The 19273-nt window shown below is 40.7% G+C and overlaps 1 protein-coding gene across 4 annotated transcripts in view; it reads left to right on the plus strand.

The window, feature by feature from the left end:
• Positions 1 to 19273, plus strand: part of LOC129712973 (collagen alpha-1(XIII) chain-like) — a 200612-nt gene that overhangs the window by 159542 nt on the left and 21797 nt on the right. For 2 of the 4 annotated variants that reach the window (XM_055661794.1, XM_055661795.1), the window contains 15 exons: positions 408 to 452; positions 1835 to 1867; positions 1970 to 2005; positions 3739 to 3792; positions 6904 to 6948; positions 9049 to 9135; positions 10253 to 10279; positions 10966 to 11043; positions 12111 to 12155; positions 14142 to 14186; positions 14317 to 14460; positions 14970 to 15068; positions 16169 to 16219; positions 17177 to 17203; positions 18146 to 18208. In XM_055661794.1, the coding sequence (XP_055517769.1) occupies positions 408 to 452; positions 1835 to 1867; positions 1970 to 2005; positions 3739 to 3792; positions 6904 to 6948; positions 9049 to 9135; positions 10253 to 10279; positions 10966 to 11043; positions 12111 to 12155; positions 14142 to 14186; positions 14317 to 14460; positions 14970 to 15068; positions 16169 to 16219; positions 17177 to 17203; positions 18146 to 18208 (879 nt within the window). The remainder of the gene's footprint in view (positions 1 to 407; positions 453 to 1834; positions 1868 to 1969; positions 2006 to 3738; positions 3793 to 6903; positions 6949 to 9048; positions 9136 to 10252; positions 10280 to 10965; positions 11044 to 12110; positions 12156 to 14141; positions 14187 to 14316; positions 14461 to 14969; positions 15069 to 16168; positions 16220 to 17176; positions 17204 to 18145; positions 18209 to 19273) is intronic. The other 2 variants (XM_055661796.1, XM_055661797.1) reach the window with 1 other exon arrangement.

A 19273-nucleotide genomic window follows, 5' to 3' on the forward strand; every position in this document is an offset into this window, starting at 1 on the left:
TCAGATAACTGATGCTGATTCATTTCACTGATTGATGATATTGGGCCCTTGGACCGGATTCTGAGAAGCTAATTTGAAACTTAATCTTAACACACTTGCACGCTTGAGACTAATTGCCATTTGGCATTGTTAGTAAATAGGTCAGAAGCTGACTACATCATTATCACCAGCAGTCACTGTTAGATTCAGTGGCAATACATTGAAATGAGGAGTTTATGTGAATTTTCAGCTTAATTACAAAACTAGAACAATGTATCCCCTTTTCATTATTCCTACCATCCTATCCTATCCTGTTTCCTATCTCTGTCTCTCCTCATTCCCATCCTCCCTTGGAATAGAAGTGACAATATTTCTTCTTAATTCTTTCTGTTTAAATTGTATATGTTTTTACTTTCCTGTCTTCATAGGGAGAATTTGGAAGACCTGGTATCCCAGGAAAACCTGGAACAAAGGTATTCCATCTCCGCACACTGCCTCGTCCTCCTTCAGCCTCCTTGTTTGCATTACCCACGACACGAATACATACACATCAAAGTGATGGAAAAGCATTTTGAAGCAAAAGCCTCTTCCTTTTATTATCCCAGTGCACCCTTTTAAAAATTATAGTAGCTACAAACAGGCTATTGTATTCATTGTACTATTTCCAAATGTTTGGGGAGGTAATGTTCAAAAATATGCAGATGATCCTTTGAGAGAGTGTTTCTTTCTGCCAGTATAGCTGATTTAAGTGTCAATTTAGGTCAAGGATCCTATGCCAGTGTGAGGTACATTCACCAATCAAGTGCAACTACTATCTTCCATTCAAGTTTAGATCTGTGCTGATTGTTAAAGAATCATTTTTTTCGGTATCTTACAAAAATGTGCATTCTTTTTCAAAGGCTTAAGAGCACAGTGGTGCCGCTGGTATATCTGCTGCCTCACGGCACCAGAGACCTTAGGCACTGACTGTGCGGAATTTGCATTCCTCCCAAGTGCTCTGATTTCCTCCCACATCACAAAGCCATGCGGGTTTGTATATTTATTGGCCTTAGCAAATTGTTCCAAGTGTGTAGGAATTTGATGAGAACATGGGATAACACAGAACTAGTATAAACAGGTGATTAATGGTTGGTGTGGACTCAGTGGGCCTGCTTCGATGCTAGAGAACTCTTAGAGTTATCAACTCTAAGCTAAGCCTAACTAAACCTGACAGACAGATGGACAGTGAAATGGGCTTTGAAATACTTTTGATCCGGAAAGCTGATGATAAATGTCAAACAAGACAAAGTATGGAAAAGGCAGCGTGCTCAGTACTCACGTTTTTCTATTTGTGCTCCGAGTCTTGCATTATGTTTGTCTTCATAAGGTCTGGATTAAAAAATTGCTGAGCTGTTAGTCAGAGTAAGGTACAATAGTCAGGACAATCTGCCAGTCTGACACCACCAAATTGTCAATGGTCCTGGATTATGTGAGTTTTCCTGCAGCCAATACTACGAAGTAAATCTGAACGATTTAAATATTCCTCTCAACAAAATAATGCATGAAGAAGGGTCTCGACCCAAAACATCACCTATCCATGTTCTCCAGAGATCACCTATCATGAAACATCACCTATCCATGTTCTGCCTGACCTGCTGAGTTACTCCAGCACTGTGTGTAAACCAAAATCAGCAATTCTTTGTTTCTGCATTTATAGAAATACATTTATAGTTAAGCTAAATATTTGACTAAAATTCCAGCAAAGATTGTGTGCCTAAATAATCTGCTACTATTTCTGTAATTCATTCACCTTTATCTCTAATTATACTTTCCACTGATATCTAACTCCAAACTATTATCTGCCTTCAATCAATAGGGTGCATTTATTTCAACTGCTCCTGTGTTAAAGGTTAGTCGCGGTGCAACACGACATTAAACCCAATTACTCTTGTTCGCTTGTCTCTGTGCATTTCTGACTTGCCTTCCTCTCGTGCATTTATCTTGGACACAGGGAGAGCCAGGGAAGACTGGATCACCTGGAGAGAAGGTGAACTTTAGCTTATTTCACACCCGGCGGGTTTAATTCCTTTTGTCCTTTTCAATCTGAGATGCTCTTTGTGACACGTCACTCCATTGAACAATATAATAATAGCACCATGCGTCATGGTTAATCAGTGTTTACTGGGTGCTTCTTTTCTGAGGTTTTCAACTTGCATAGACGAAGGTCTTAGGCTTGAGTCTAAGGAAGGGACCCAACCCAAAACGTCATCCATCCTTTATCTCCAGAGATGTTGTCTGAACCGCTGAGTTACTCCAACACTCCAACTGTCTATCTTTGGTATATACCAGCATCTGCAGTTCCTTTCTATACATAGGAGGCCATTCAGCTCATCATGTTTAGCATTCATGCTGGCTCTCAGTAGATCCCTTCCCACTTGTCTTATTTCCCAATATCCTTGCAATTTAGTCTCTCATATGCCTGGCAACTGCCCTTTCACACTGTCATTATCTCGCTACATACTAAGGAGTTCTTTATGCTCGCCATTCAACCTGACAGTTTGGAGTGTGATAGAAAAATGGATCATCCAGAAGCGATCTTAGATCTCACAGGGATAACTCCAAGTGTGCAGGAAGGAACTGAAGATGCTGGCTGAAACCGAAGATAGATACAAAAACTGGTGTAACTCAGCGGGTCAGACAGCATCTCTGGAGAAAAAGAATAGGTGGCGTTTCAGGTCAAGACCCTTCTTCAGACTCTCAAATCTCCAAAGTCAGGATCAAGCTGGGGTTAAAAAGCTGTAACACTCGCTGCCATTCTCCTCCCCTTATTATTCACTTCCTCACCTTCCATTTTAATCTTCAATTCCCCCTGTGCAAATCCCTCTACTTTGTACATTCTGTTTTCTATGTTGCCCTTTATTGAATGGGCACTATCCATTTAATTCTTTCCTTGACCAGCAGTGAACCACTCTCATTATAGCTGAGCAGAGGTCAGTGTGAGTCACACAATATTTGACCAGAGAGGTTAAACCATTGGCCCGAGCGACAAAACATAGCTTTAGCAACAGAGAAGTGAGACTGCAGGCTCTTGAAGAAAAGCAATCAAGCTGCACCACTCCACATCATTGGAGAAGTATTTGTATAGCTGATGATATTTTAATTCCAAAGCTTGTCTTGCTGTTTAGTATTCATAATTTAATACGTTTTATCGACAGTGCTGTTTTATGCATTAGGCTGTATGAGATTTTTTTTGCAATATCTCTGATAAGTCATGAAATATTTAAAACAGGCGACTATAATTAAATATTCAAACAACTGTCAGAAGTAATAACTTCATTGCACGAATATTGTATGATCATAGAATTGCATAACGAGATAGAAACAAAATGCTGGAGTAACTCAGTGGGACAGGCAGCATCTCTGGAGAGAAGGAATGGGTGACTTTCCAGGTCGAGACCCTTCTTCAGACTGAAACAACCCAAAATGTTTCTCCAGAGATGCTGCCTGTCCCGCTGAGTTACTCCAGCATTTTGTGTCTATCTTCGGTTTAAACCAGCATCTGCAGTTCCTTCCTATGCAAAATGAGATAGATACATGTTTCATCCCATGTATTACAATGTGGTCTCATCACATTGAACAAAGTGCCTTGTTGTTTCCTTGTCTGTGAAGTTTTCTCATATGTTCTTGAAGTCTCCTCGTCTGTCCTCGATGTTCGCCCCAGTTCCACCTTTCCTTTCAGGTCCTGTGTATTGATCTGATATCTTCATATTTTATGCTTAGGGGGAGCCAGGAGAAGCTGGTCCACGTGGCCTTCCCGGAAAGAGAGGGTTCAGGGTAGGATCTATAGTGTGGGTGTGCCTGATATATTGATGCATGAACTTGCCTTGCAAACTACTGCTAACAAAACCAGTAAATAGAATTAAACCAAGGTAGAAGATTTTCCCTCTTGAACTATGGTTGACATCTCTCTTCCCTTTCTTGATCTCTCTGTCTCCAAAACAGGGGACAAATTATCTACTTGCATCTACTACAAATTCCACCAATATCAGGACTATACCTTCTCTGACTCTCCCTCTTGCAAAGATGCTATCCTCTACTCTCAATGTCTTCATCTCTTCCACGTCCGCTCCCAACATGATGCTTTCCATTCTAGGACATCCTCTTTCTTTAGTAAACATGGCTCCCCTTAGCTGTCATAGATCCACTCATTGGTTCACCCATCCTTTCCCACCCAAATCACCCCCTCCCCAGGTACTTTCCCCAGCAACAGCAGGAGATGCAACATAGTCTCCACACCTTCACCCTTACATCCATCCAGGGACCCCAACAGTCCTTCCAGGTGAGACAGAGATTCATGTATACCTCCTTTAGTCCCATCTAATGCACCCAGAGTTTCTGATGTGGCTTCCTTTACATCGACAACCCCAAACATAGACTAGGCGATCGTTTTGCTGACCCCTTGAGCTCGGTCTGTCAAAGACTGCTGGATCTCTCGATTACTAACCATTTTAACTCCCTTCCCATTCCCATAAAATAAAAGGATACGTTCACTGGATTAAATGATCCAAGGTTTCTGCAGACTACGATCACTTGATTTGAGTTCCTAATGCCCCTGTCCCACTTAGGAAACATGAACGGAAACCTCTGGAGACTTTGCGCCCCACCCAAGGTTTCCGTGCGCTTCCCGGAGGTTTTTGTCAGTCCCCCTACCTGCTTCCACTACCTGCAACCTCCGGCAACCACCTGCAGCCTCTGGGAACCGCACGGAAACCTTGGGTGGGGCGCAAAGTCTCCAGAGGTTTCCGTTCAGGTTTCCCAAGTGGGACAGGGACATTAGGGAGTGGCCTGGGCCCGGCCATCCTGAAGTGCTTCATTAATAACCTCTTTCTGTTATATGATCAGAAGTAGGGATGGTTGCTGATGATTGCATAACTGCCAATGCCATTGTCCACTCTATAGGTCCTTACCCATCAGTAAAGGTGAACCACCGTCTTGAGCTGGAGCGGTCCTTTTGGACAGACAGACTGCACCAGTTCGAGAGCTGATTCACCATTCACTGTGCACAATAAATACCAGCCTTGTCAGCACTGTTTAGATCCTGAAAAATACATAAATATGTCAACCCAACTGTGTGGCTGAAAGTCCTGTTTCTATGCTGGAGGTTCGATGTAAGCACTTCCAGTATGGATACTTTAGATGCATTTTGCTGTGTAAAATTTAGAATAAATAATTAAATATTCATTTCCACTTTGAATGTAGATTGTGATTTAAGCGCAAACTCTGGACTTGGGGAGATGTGTGTGATGACTCTTTAAGTTTGATTCAGACAATGGACTTTTTGTTATTTTTGGAAGTTACAATGCATGGGTAGTGTGGGAAATCACAGCTAAAGTTGGCACTTTACATTGAAAGTCCCTGTGCACTGTTTGATGCACAGCTGCATGTGATGGTAACACCTGATAGTATCTCCTCTATGTGCATGTGCATGTCCCCCACCCATTCAGTATAAGATCCTCAGTGTAACCCTGTCTGAAGGAATTCAGGACCTCAGTGAGATTTTAATCACACTGAAGATGATTATGTTTGGTCTGATGTGGTTGGATTTGCGGTTGCTTGCCTTGCGTTGCTTCATTGCGAGATCTTAAGAAGAGTTTCCATTGCCTTCTGCCATATTTACAGACTTTTAACATTATTTAAGAAGATCAGATTGAGGTGCAGGCACTGGCTATTTGTAGTCTCATACCTGATCTCTCAAAATGCTCCAAGGTGATCCTCTCCTGCATTCATTCTCTTACCAATTCTCATCTCCTTTGGTACACACACTCCATGAATACACATTTGGTGAATTTCAACAAGAAATAACTTAATTTTTATGTCAAACTAATAAAAATCAACTGTTTAAACATTTGATTTATTTCCCCATGAGTGATTATAACCAAAGTTAGGACAAACAAAATCAATGGCAAACCAGCTAATTGGATTCAAGAGCTGAGCAAATCATTTTAAATCACTCCTCTCCCACACACAAATCACTAGAAGTTGTGACAATAATTGTTGCATCAATGGTAATGAAAATTCGCACCATCCCAAACCATAATCAGATACAAGTATGGAGCATTCAGAAAAAAAATCTAGTTTAATTGTTAGAGTATTTTAAAAAAAGAGCCGAGTGTTGTTAAGTTTTGCAGGTGATTAATATGTTTGTAAACAGTTGGATAGTGATTCAGGATGTTGTGAGGATGGAGAATAAGTTAACAAGTACTGTGTACAATCGTTCACTAACTCCTGAAAGTTACTGAAAAATGTTTAATCACGTAGTTCATGGGCATCCGACCACAACAAGAACAAAGCAGTGCTAACCTGTGGAGCTGTGGTGCTGTTGTGAAGCACATTAATATTTCAGAACAGAGGTGCTCTGAGACTCGAGTGAAACGAGTATAGATTGGGGAGTAAAGTAGGTTCAAGAGAAAGTTGACCCCAGTGATTGATAGTGGAGATGTCTAAGCCAGGTTCTACCATTTTTCTAGCATGTGTGTCTTTCATCATTTTGGTTCAGTGAATTTTCTTTAAAATATTGCTTTGTAGTTGTGCAAAGCCTCCGTGTCTCATAGCTGTCGAATAGCTTATCCTTGATGGATAGTAATATACAACGTGGTGATATATGGAAGCTAGATTCGGGTTACAGGCCAGCATTACAGCAGAGGAGAGTTATGGTTTTTAAGTAAGAAAAATCTCAGCAAAATGATAAGAAATATCACAGTTCATTCTTCTTTCACTTCCAATTGATTTTCTAGATTTTGACGGAAGATACTCTGCTGGTTTCTAATTTTAAAATGCATTTTTTTCACTCAGAATTTGAAACCCTCTTATCGAATTGGGATATTGCTAGCTTGCAATAAACACTAATGTTGCTTGATTTCTAACCTGGGTGTTTATATTGTACAGGGTGAAAGTGGCATACCTGGGATTGAAGGTGCCCCAGGGCAGAAAGTAAGTCTGCTCTTTCAGAAGCTACTTTATATAGAATACCTCACGCAGATAACTGGCATCAATTAAGGGCTTGTTTATTTGAAATGAGTGGCAATATGAACTGTTCATTAGCGCACCCCTGTCTGACTGGAACTAAATGGGAATATCTACAGTATTTCTTCATTTTATAAACAAATTATCTGTGCATCTGTGCACAGGGATCTATCTTTGACCTAACTGATCTGTTGTCCACATGCTGTCCTTCAGCAACACTGCAGGCAACATGGTGACAGATTTTACCTCCTTCACCCTACTCCACGCCATCACCAAATGATCCACCAGGTTACTCACCTAACCCTCGCGGGATACCTGCAACAACTTGGAACCCACTGACCTGCCAACCTGCAGCATGGTGGTACAGCGGTAGAGTCGCTTCCTTACGTCGACAAGAGACCCAAGTTCCTTCCTGACTACGGGTGCCGACTGTACGGAGTTTGTACCTTCTCCCCGTGACCCACGTGTGTTTTATCTTGAGATCTTCGTTTTCCCCCCCACACACCAAAGATATACAGGTTTGTAGGTTAATTGGCTTGGAGTATGTGTAAATTGTCCCTAGTGTGTGTGTGTGTGTGTAGGATAGTGCTAATGTGCAGGGATCGATGGTTGGTGCAGACTCGGTAGGCCAAAGAGCCTGTTTCTGCGCTGTATCTAACAAAGCCAAACCATTGTCATTACATTTGTTCTGTGGATGGGGGCACAGGGGAACAGTGTGACTAGACCTCAGCCAGCAGAATTTAAAGCCACATCAGCCCTATGCTTTCTCATTGCTTCCAGTCATCTCATCGGTTTAAAAGCATATAAATATTAAGAAACAAAAAGTATGCAGTATAATTTAATTTTGCAGTCATATTTTGAATTTAATTTAAAATGTTAATATCATGTTGACCCCAAAGTTGGGGCACAACCACAAAATTAGGAAGTTCTGGATGCCAACATCCAGACTTCCCTTGCTCTCTCTTTCGCCCCTCCCTCCCTTCCCCTCTCCACCTTTAAGGTATTTTTTGCCTTCAAACAATCAAGCTTTTGGTAACCTAATATTTCTACTATTTTGGCTGACAATGCTCATTAGGAACTTTCTTTCATTAAAGACGCAATATAAATGTGGGGTTTTTGTTACCTAACATGACTTTGATTGGTAGAATAATAAAATGGCAGCAATGACTTGTAACCAAAGAAGCCATTGTGCTAATTATATAAGACTAGCTGACTGCCACTATTCTAGAATTATGTACACGAACAACCAAAGTTTGGATGGTGTTGAAGTGACTTTTGTAGACTGTCAGACCCAGAGATGCTAGACCCAGAGCTTGTCACTTCTGCTGGAAACACTGTGGTTCCCATCATGTCCGGATTAGGAGGATCAATCTTGTCAGCCCGTCTGCAAACTGAGGTCAGAAGGCAAAGAATCAGCAGCAATGGTGTAGAACTGAAGCTACACTCCCCCAATGTTTCCAGCACGGCCTGAACAGGCATTAAAAGGAGGCAAATCTGTCCGTGGAGATTTGTCTTCTGGCAAAATCTTATGAGTCTTTACATTTTTAAATATTTCTGACACCAGAAATATAACATGCATTAAAAATGCATAAGAATGATAACGTCATTAAATACTCGAGTATGACATTCAATTAAAAGCAAATCGTGCATTCTACAAGCCTGAAAGAGTATCTGAAATCAATGGAGGTCTCTGATCCTTTGGAAGACTGAGGTCAAGGGTCTCGATCCAAATTGTCACCTATCCCTTTTCACCAGAGATGCTGCCCGACTCACTGTTACTCCTGCATTTTGTGTCTACCTTGGGCTCTTTCATTGGTCTCTCCATGAAATCCAGTGTTTGGAGCAACCAGTTATCACTCAGTGAGACGTGGACTTCAGCGTCATGGGCTTAAAAATCCGAGACTTGCTGATGTTTCTTGGGTCCATTCACGAAGGTGCGCGCCTTTCAGTTTTTATCTGTTGCACTGTTATTTGAGTCCAACAAGAAGATTGCCAATTGTGGATAAATAATAGATGATCACTAATCTACATCTATGTTTAATGGAACAATGTGGTCTCCTTAAACAGGGGGAAGGAGGAGAGCCAGGATCTGCTGCTGGTGGAATTAAGGGTGATTCAGGCCTGCCTGGACCTGTAGGCCCTCCAGGTCAGAAGGTGCGTATCCATTTATTTCTTCATTAATCCCCATAATGATAGCAAATTATTATAATCAAAATTTAAAACTGTGAATGAAGTCTGTTGTGACTCGAGTCAATTTTAGAGAGAAAGAAGTTGCACTCCTACAGCACCTTTCCTAACCTCAGGATGCCCAAAATGTCATTGAAGTTGATGAAGTTCTTTCATGGTCATCAATGTAATGAGGGGTTCAGGACATCTGAGCAAAGTGAGGTCCACAACAAGTGGGTAATCACACTTATGTATCTGCTTCAGGGTGCTGAGTGAGGGATAAACATGGGCCAGGGCATTGGAGACAATTCCACTGTATTTCTTTAAGCTAGTGCAGGGAAACAATTTACAGCCAACTAGTTTAATGTCTTATCCACAAGGTGGTATTGGCACTGGATGGATTGTTGGGGTTTGGGGCTCAGCTCACTGGTTGGTGTCGGCACATTAATCCAATACCTGGCAAAGTGACCTGAGAGCATTCCGCACTATCTGCAGTTTGGAATCACCTGTTCCTGGTGTAGGGAACAAGCGGAGAGAGGGGACACCCTCATGTATTTCTGTCCATTCATTAATTTGACTCTGCAGTGCATTACAATGTCGTTGTTTCATTCCCTTTATGAGTGAAGGTGGAAAGGCTCAGCTAGCAGATGAAGGCTAGGTCATGAACGGACCTGGGTTGTTGGGAAAGGAGGGATTCTGTAGATGGAGAGTGATGTCCAGAAGTGTAGACTGTTTTTATGATAGTCATTGGAGGGGACTCATTTGAAGACCCACTGAGTGAGAAACACACAGAGGGGGGCTTTGGGAAGATGTTCTGTGTACAGGTCTGTAGGGGGTTGTTCCAGGATAGAGGAGGGTGCCAGTTTTCAGGTGAAAGATCATCCTCATCTCCCAGGAGAGTCCTTCTGAACCTTCCCACACCTGGTGACCTGTTTCCATCTCCTCAGTTACACCTGGGTTCCATATTCTCTTGTTTCCTTCACTGGAGCTCCTTGATATTATCAAAGCCACCATTAGAAGGTGTTACCAGGAGAATAATTATTGTTGTACTCCTATCATGTTTTTGCAATATTCAAGTAAACATTTGTTATGGTGTTTCTTGCAGGGTGAATTGGGTGAACGAGGAGTTCAGGTGAGTGGCTTTGGTAGTTGGTGACATTCAATGTAAAGCAAGTTTGTTTTAGTAATTAATTCCTCTAAGGAGAGACAAAGCAGCTGTTTTGCTACATTTGGAAATGATATGCACACATACATGTATGAACAGGCACATGCCAACACATGTGATCACACACAAACACGCCTAAGTATATACACACATATGCATATACACAAATATGCATACCCTCATATGCCCATACCCACGCAAAGACCCCGAGAGACACATTCACTTACTCACTCACTCGCACACACACTCTAGCCTTTTTCACCTTCTCCTACCTCCTTCCGTTTCTACATCCACAGCTACAACCCCACCCCTCCGTCTTGTGTGGGAACAAATAGCAGATTATGAAAAGTGATTCCCACTTTTCTCTGAGATTACAGTACGACTTCAATTTTAAAGTGGGGGGGGGGGGGACCAAACAGTGTCAACAGTATGCAGTTTTTTCTGACTGATTTTACATTGGATGTGGTTTGTATATCATAAATAATACATTTAAAAACTGGGGAAGTCATATACTCTGTAGACACAATTTATGGTTGAAGATCATCCACTAATCCTCCAGTTTGGCTGTGGAATGAATAAAATGAGCTTCAATTAAGCAGGTTTCAGGCTGGCTCTAACAGTGTGTTGTTTAATTCCTCATGTCTGTTCTATAGGGCCTTCCAGGTATGAAAGGCGAAGCAGGAAAAACTGAGATAATTGACTATAATGGTAACATCAATGAAGCACTCCAGGTACACATTATTTAAGAGCTGAGTTACGCACTGTAGTTGTTTTCTGCAATGTAGCTGTATATATTTTGTAAATAGTCCAGGGGTGGTGTGAACAGATCAATTTACAAATGGTAGAGTCACACGCCATAAGTGAAGACCGTTGAGTCTATTGTGCTTGTGATTAAAACAGCTCTCAAATTAGTTCCTTTCCTCTGCTTGCAACTGATTCTCTTCCCATGCATTCACCCCGCTCCATTTGGAATGATACCTGCATGCCTGGTTTCACGACATTTCCTGCATTAAGCACCAGCTCACACCAACCTGCTGTGTTGAAGTACACAGTATTGATTCACTTCTGCATAAATGGATGAGAGCAGAAATTGCCCAATTCTTGCACCAAGGTCAAGGCTGCATCTTCTATCCTGCTCCATGATTCCATTATGAATAAAGAAAGAACCAAATCAAGAATCCAGTATCATTATCTATGGCATAGTTCCTAGCAATCGTAGGTTCAAGGCCCAACCCAGAGGCCTGAGCATTAAACTCTCACTGATTTCCCCCCCACTCTGAGGGATTGCTGTACTGCAGGAAGTGCTGTATTTCAGATGAGGCCTAGCAGGCTCTCACATGTGGATGCAGAAGATCCCGTGGGTCTGTTTTGAAGATCAAAGGATTTCTCTATGGCATTATGGCCAACCTTTATCCTCACTGAACATCACAACCTCTAGTTATTGGTTGCATTTCTGTTCATGGGAGCTTGCCGTGCACAAAATGGCTGCCACACCCATCACATTGCAACAGTGATGACATCATTATCTGTAAAGCGTTTCCCAACAAAATGATGCAGATCTTCCCTTCAATTTCATTTCTGTTTCATGGAATTGGACAATAATGGCATATCTTTTCTGTTTGAGTTATTAAAGGAATAATACATATTGGCCATGATTGTGGCATGTGCCAAAAACATTGCTCCAGATTGTACTTTTGGATGAAATTCTACATGATTTTGCAGTCTAAAATCAAGGCTATGACTTATTATGTCACGCTATCCCGATCAACTGATGAGGACATGTATCGTTTATGTTTAGGGACCTCCAGGAGTTCCAGGAATGCCAGGTCTACCAGGCCAGAAGGTATGTTTTCACCCAGTTAATTGACTCAAAGCAGGAAAACTTCCACGTTGACAGTAATGATTTCTACTTGTTTTACACCCGGGGCGCTTTTCATGAGTTCAGAGTGTTTTATTGTCAAATGTCCCAGATAGAACAATTAAATTCTTACTTGCAGCAGCACAATGGAATATGTAAACCTAGAACACTAAGTAATATAATAAACGAGAAACAGTTCAGTGCATGTGTATATGCCAATACACACACATACACACATACACACATACACACATATATACACACACACACACACATATATATATATATATATATATTTTACATGTGCTTTTATCAACAATACAAACTGGCTCCCAATTTACTGTCTCGCAATACTCATTTCAGCCCCATAAATATTAAAAAGACTTCCTTTGCTGTATTTGCTATTAGAAGCTTCCTGGTTTTTGAAACATTTTCATACAGCAGCAAATACAAACACTTCTTTCCCAATGTTGTATTGCGTTTGGTGCTTGTTAACGACTTGGGAATTTATACTGAAATGTCGTAAGTATCTTGAAATGCAAGCTGAAATACAATTAAAGTGCTGGAATAACTCAGTGGGTCAGGTAGAATCTTTAGAGAACATGGATATATGACATTTCGGGTCAGGACTCATCTTCAGACCATCTGAAGACGCTTTGTGCCTTTTTTTTGTAAACCTAGCATCTGCAGTTACTTTAGTTTTGTTATTTTTGGTTTAGAAATACAGCACGAAAATAGGCCCTTCGGCCCATTGAGTCCCCATTGACCATCAATTCCCGCACATTAACACTATCCTAATACATATCTATATAATAGTATTTTAAATATAGACCTACCATCGACAGAGGTACTTGAAGAAGAGCGGGAACGGGAACTAATGATAAAAATTACAAAGGTTACATGGGAAAAGTACTTGATATATATTCACAAATGTTCGATTAATGTAAGACATAATCTAATTCAATTTAAAATTTTACATAGATTATATTATTCAAAAACAAGATTGAACAAATTTTATCCAAATATATCCGCCATTTGTGATAAATGTCTATCCCAAAATGCAACTATAACACACTCCTTAGTTTCCTGCATAAATCTTTATAGATTTTGGAGTGATATTTTCGAAATATTTACAAAATTATTTAAGATAAGAATGGAACCTAATACTGAAATGATTATATTTGGCGTAATGGAAGATGGGAATAAATTGAACACATCTCAAAATTTATTTTTTAACTATGGTTTAATAATAGCAAAAAAATTAATACTTAAATTTTGGAAAAATACATCAATACCAACGCTTAAAATGTGGATTGCAAGTATGTTGGCCACCGTTCATCTTGAGGAAATACGATTCCTCCTAATGGATAAATCAGACCAATTCATAACGAGTTGGTCTCCATTTGTCGTCTTTTTGGAATCATATGGTGCAACACAATTGTAAAAAATAACTGTTTCAGGACCGGACGAGGGTTGGTCAAGACTATAAATAATGATCTTACTTTTTTTTAATTTTTTTTTTTAATTTATGTTTTATTCTCTTTTTTCTATTTTCTTTTTCTCAACTTTCTTCACTCATCCGTCTTCTTTCTTTTTCTTCACACACTATATCTCACGTCTTTCTATCCTTTACTATCTAATCTCTGTTTCTTATTCTAATCTTTCTTTAATATATTTTTTAAAAGAAGCTGTACAACACTATCCTACACACCAAGCCAATTAACCTACAAACCTGTACATCTTTGGAATGTGCGAGGAAACCGAAGATCTCGGAGAAAACCCATGCGGTCATGGGAAGAACGTACAAACTCTGTACAGACAGCACCCATGGTCAAGATTGAACCTAGCTCTTAGTCACTGCAAGGCAGCAACCCTACCTATGCACCACCGTACTTGTTTCTAAAACACAATCAGTTTGTTTGCTATGCATTGGCAGAATGTATTTACTAATATGTTACTCTATTTTTATAGGGTGAAATAGGCCTACCGGGGGTACCTGGACTTGATGGAGAAAAGGTAATATTGCATTTTTAAAAAGCCACTGTTGGTCATGGGCGTACAGAGTTCACATAATCTGTCTTTAGCCTTGTCCACCCTTCTTGTGGCAATAAGAGTTTGTCTGGATAACATGGTTTAATCCTCTCAGGGCCCCCGCGGGAAGCCAGGAGACTTTGGACCCTCAGGTCCGCAAGGGCCACTGGGACCCGAAGGAACCAAGGGCGAGGCAGGAATTATGGGATTCCCTGGTCCCAAAGGAGCCAAAGGAGATACCGGAATGGTCGGATCACCTGTGAGTTCAAGTCTTCAAAACCTTACTTCAGATATACGCCCTCGAGTCTATAAACATTAATATAAATCTGTCCAATCTTCATCATAGTTAAATATTTTGACAATTATATGCAAAAGGTTTTCATTTATAATCATGAACTGCAAAAGTTTTACATGTTGACCAGACTGGCTAAGTTATGAAGTACGATAAATTCTTCTTGCATTAACTGCAGTTATATTGACCCTATAGTGTTAGTTGAGTCAGAAGACTCAAATGTTACTTTACTTTTGAAATACTATCCCATTTCTGACCAATCCAACTTAGACTAGAGCATAAAGGTATACAAAAATGCTGGAGAAACTCAGCGGGTGCAGCAGCATCTATTGAGCGAAGGAAATAGGCAACGTTTCGGGCCAAAACCCTTCTTCGGTCTTCCAGCATCTGCAGTTCCTTCTTGAACACTTAGACTAGAGCATTTTGAATTAGCCTTCAATGCCCTGAAGTAGTTTCCTTTTGTATTATGTGTTTAGGGTTTAGATGGGCCCACAGGTGAAAAAGGAGAAAGGGGAGAGCCAGGATTACAAGGCCCTCCTGGATTGCCAGGCCCTGTTGGACTTCCAGGCTCAACTGTGAGTATCTGCAGCTGATGCTCGCTTCATTTTGGTGCTTAACACTATAGGGTCAAAGTGGTCTTGAAGAGTAGTACCATATTGGTGCCAAGGAAATGGCTGCTGGTCTTGATTCCCTCTCCATCCCGTTTAAGTTCCCATTACATTTAACCACTTCCATTTAACATCTAGCCCCATTTAATTCCCACTCTTCATCCCAGTGCCTTATTTAGATCCTTTTCTAGTTTTGGTTTTGTTTTTAGAGATGGAAACAAACCGTTCTCTCCACCAAGTCCAGGCTGACCATTGATCACCCGTTCACACAAGTTCAATGTTATCCCATTTTGCCATCCACTCCCTACACATTGGGGGCAATTTACAGAGACCAATTGACCTACAAACCCGTACGTCTTTGGGATGTGGGAGGAAACCTTTGCACCCGGAGGAAACCTACGCCGTCACAGGGAGAACGTGCAAACACCACACATGCAGCAGCCGAGGGCAGGATCAATGCCCTATGTTTGTACCAGAGCGCATCCAAAAGGGGGCTATTCACCCAATTTGCAATTCCACCTCTTAGAAAGAACTTTGCTATTAGTCCCTAGCCCTGAAAATGTATCTTCTTTACAAATTTACCCTTTTCTGAAAATGACCATTGAAGCTTGCAATGCAATCCAGATCGCAGGAAAGGACAATTTCAGATGAAACTTGAAGCAAATTGTAAAAAAAAACACAAAACATTTTTCATCCAGCAAAATCAGATTTTGGAAACAATTAAATCTAAGAATTGGACAAAAGATAGCTCTGGGTATTACTGACGTATGTGTGATTTGGTGTGTTTAATGTCATACAGCATGGAAACTAGCCCTTCGGTCCAACACATCCATGCTGACCAAGATACCCCATCTGAGCTGGTCCCATTTGCCCATATTTGGCCTAAATCCCCCGAAATCTTTTTGTCTGTCAAATGGCAACATGTAAAAGGATTTACACTCAATCAGCAAACTACTATCCATTTTACAAGTCACAATCAGAACCTGCACAGCACAGTCCACTGTTTCATGAACCTTTTGCAAAGTTTGCCTAGTGTATACACTGAAAGATGTTTCTTCCTTTTGCAGGTTATTGGGCCGCCAGGAATACCTGGGCCTGAGGGCCCCCCAGGTCCAAAGGTAAGCCTCCATTCTTCTCAACTTGGGATGAAAGACGAGGACGAAGCTAGCATGACCTCTCATACTCAATACGTTTGCTCACAGAGTTACGCTTAATTTTAATTTTAAGGGTATTGCATCAGCAGAGGTGAACCATTAACAAGGTGTAAATTTGAATGTAAACTACATCCTTTAATCGCACTGTAATTCCTTATGCCTGTTGAAAGACCCTTGATTTTTATAAAGTCTTTTCATACCTCATCATTCCAGGGCAATTCATTATATTTGAAACAGCTATCTTTGAATGGAAAACTTGTATATCATACACATCTGGACCATACGTTGATAGCATTTCTGGCTTGCTTTATGCTGAAGAATAGTTAGATTGCTTTAAGTGCATCAGGACTTGAAAAGAGCAATATGTTCATTTGTCAGAGAGTCCACTGTCATTACAACACAAAAGGAAGCCATTCAGCCCATTGTGTCAATGCTAACCCCCTGTTGATCAATCCAGTCAGTCGCATTGCCCTGCCCTGTCCCCATATCCTACAAGTTTACTTCCCTCAACTGTAAATCTAATTTCCTTTTGAAAATCTCGCATGCCTCAACTTCCACTACCCTAATGGGCAGTAGGTTCCAAGATTTTTGCTACCGACATGCCTAAAAAAGTCGTTCCTCAAATTGCCCGCGTATTACGTCCCCAAATCGTAAACTCTAGTCCCTTTGCCGCCCACAAATGGGAGCAATATTTCTTTGTCTACCTTACCCAAGCTTGTCTTCATCTCATATCAAACCTACCATCTAAGGAGAACAACCCCTGTTCCAACTCCTACAACCTAACCATGTAGCTAAAATCCATTATCCTTTCAGTCATTTTGATAAATTTGGAAATGTTGCCATTGGAAATGAGCTTGTTATATTGTAATCTGGATGAAATGTTCTTTATTTAAAACCGGCTTTCTAATCTGTTCTGCCCAGGGTCCTCATGGCTTTTCAGGGACAAAGGTAATTTTAATTATTCTTGAACTACTTTTGCAATAGTGTATAATATATATTTAGAATAATGTCTCATGAGCTGTGTACGATAATATAGACTTGCTGCTGCTTACTTTCAGTGTAACAGTTTCTCTCGCTATACAATAGTTTAAATTTGTTGATTGATAAAAATAGAACACATTTGATCTTTGACTTGCGTACATGTTTTGAAAAGGTCTGAGTGGGAAAGAATTCATGGAATGAGTTGTTCAGCCTGAGGCAATGCTAGTTGTCTCCTGGATGGTACATTATTTAATCTAAAATCCACAAACTCTCATTGTCCTCACCAAATTAACTGTTTTTTTTTTTAATTCACTTCCATTATGTATTTTAATATAGATTTTCAAGTTTTTGATTCTGAAAGATCAACATTAAATATCATTAACAAAATGAAAATTGAAACGACACATCATATTTTTGACTAAGTATGGTATAATGTTCTCAAACGTTAGGAGTTAATTTGCTTTATGAAAGCTACCACAAGCTAACAATCTGCAACACGCCTTATTTCCCACATGTTGGATCTGTAGTTTATTGCATCGTGGTAACTACATTAAAAATTGGAAATGTTAAAAATAATTTAGCAGGTCAGGCAGCATCTGTGGAGAGAGAATTCTGAGGAAAGATCCTGCAGCTGCAAGATGAATTGTCTCTCTCCAGAATTTCTGCTTGACCTAACAGGACATCTTCAGTATTTCATGGCCAACAGAGTTGGCTGGCCAAGGGTCCAGACTCTACATTTTAGCTGGTATTCCTTTTCAATATTAGTATTTGGACTTCACAGTTTAGCTCCAAGATATTTATGCCTTAGAATGTTTAGTAGTGGCTTTATGTGTGTAAATTGGATAGCATATGTATGATACAGATATGACATTGTGAACATATTACACCACAATTTTCTCATTGATGTAGGGCGAGCCTGGGTCAGAAGGCTTCAAAGGTGATAGAGGTGATCGAGGTCCCCTGGGACTGCCTGTAAGTTCTATTTTCTGTTTCTGCCATCAATCTGTACTTGTAGCGGATACTGTCAATGTGGGATTTCTGGGCATGAGAGTGAAATTAACATGGTCTACAAATCATATTCATTCTTAAGACAGCTAATTTTATAGAAACCATCTAACCATAACTTGTGTGTTACCGCACGTTAGACTACCGTTTTTAAAACTAAAAGACACATCAGATTAGGGAATTTTTATAATTTACCTGTACAGTCAGGTGAGCAGTTCCAGAGGTGAACATCTGCCCACTTAACAACTTCATGTTGAATTCGATCTCTGAAGGGGAGAAATCAACTTGGTCCCTTCTGCAGAAACCTACCACTCCTTGACAAGCCATGAATTGTTTTAGTGCATGCAACCCTCTCAGCCTCACTTCCCATAAAACTGAAAAAACGTAACATTAAATAGGTTGGCTATTGGCCGGGCTAACTTTCCAAGAAATAAATAGAGTTCCAGGGAATTTTGGGGAGGAGAAGGGCAGTGATGGTAGGGGGCAAAAATAAGGACAACAAAACCAAGTGAGAACCAATGCAACAGCCGCAGAACGAGGAAGGGGGGGCCACGGTGGCGCAGCGGTAGAGTTGCTGCCTTATAGTGCTTGCAGCGCCGGAGACCCAGGTTTGATCCCAACCACTTGTGCTATAGTATCTGTACGAAGGTTGTACGTTCTCCCTGTGACCTACATGGGTTTGCTCCGAGATCTTCGGTTTCCTCCCACACTCCAAAAATGTTCAGGTATGTAGGTAAATTGGCTTGGTAAATGTCAAAATTGTCCCTAGTGTGTGTAGGATAGTGTTAATTTGCGGTGGTTGCTGGTCTTCGCGGACCAGGTGGACCTAAGGGCCTGTTTCCGCACTGCATCTCTAAACTAAATTAAAATAAAAGGAAAGTAAGCACCAGCTATGTCTCACTTCCAGAGACTTATTTCTGGGCTTTTTGAGAAAAATGCTGGTCTGAAAATTAAGCCGAGCCTTTCTGAATCAGCATCTACAGCATAAATCAACACAAACATGGCACATGGGCCAAGCTTGATACTGAGCAG

This window comes from Leucoraja erinacea, chromosome 34, assembly GCF_028641065.1.
Source record: "Leucoraja erinacea ecotype New England chromosome 34, Leri_hhj_1, whole genome shotgun sequence".
Lineage (NCBI taxonomy): Eukaryota > Metazoa > Chordata > Chondrichthyes > Rajiformes > Rajidae > Leucoraja > Leucoraja erinaceus.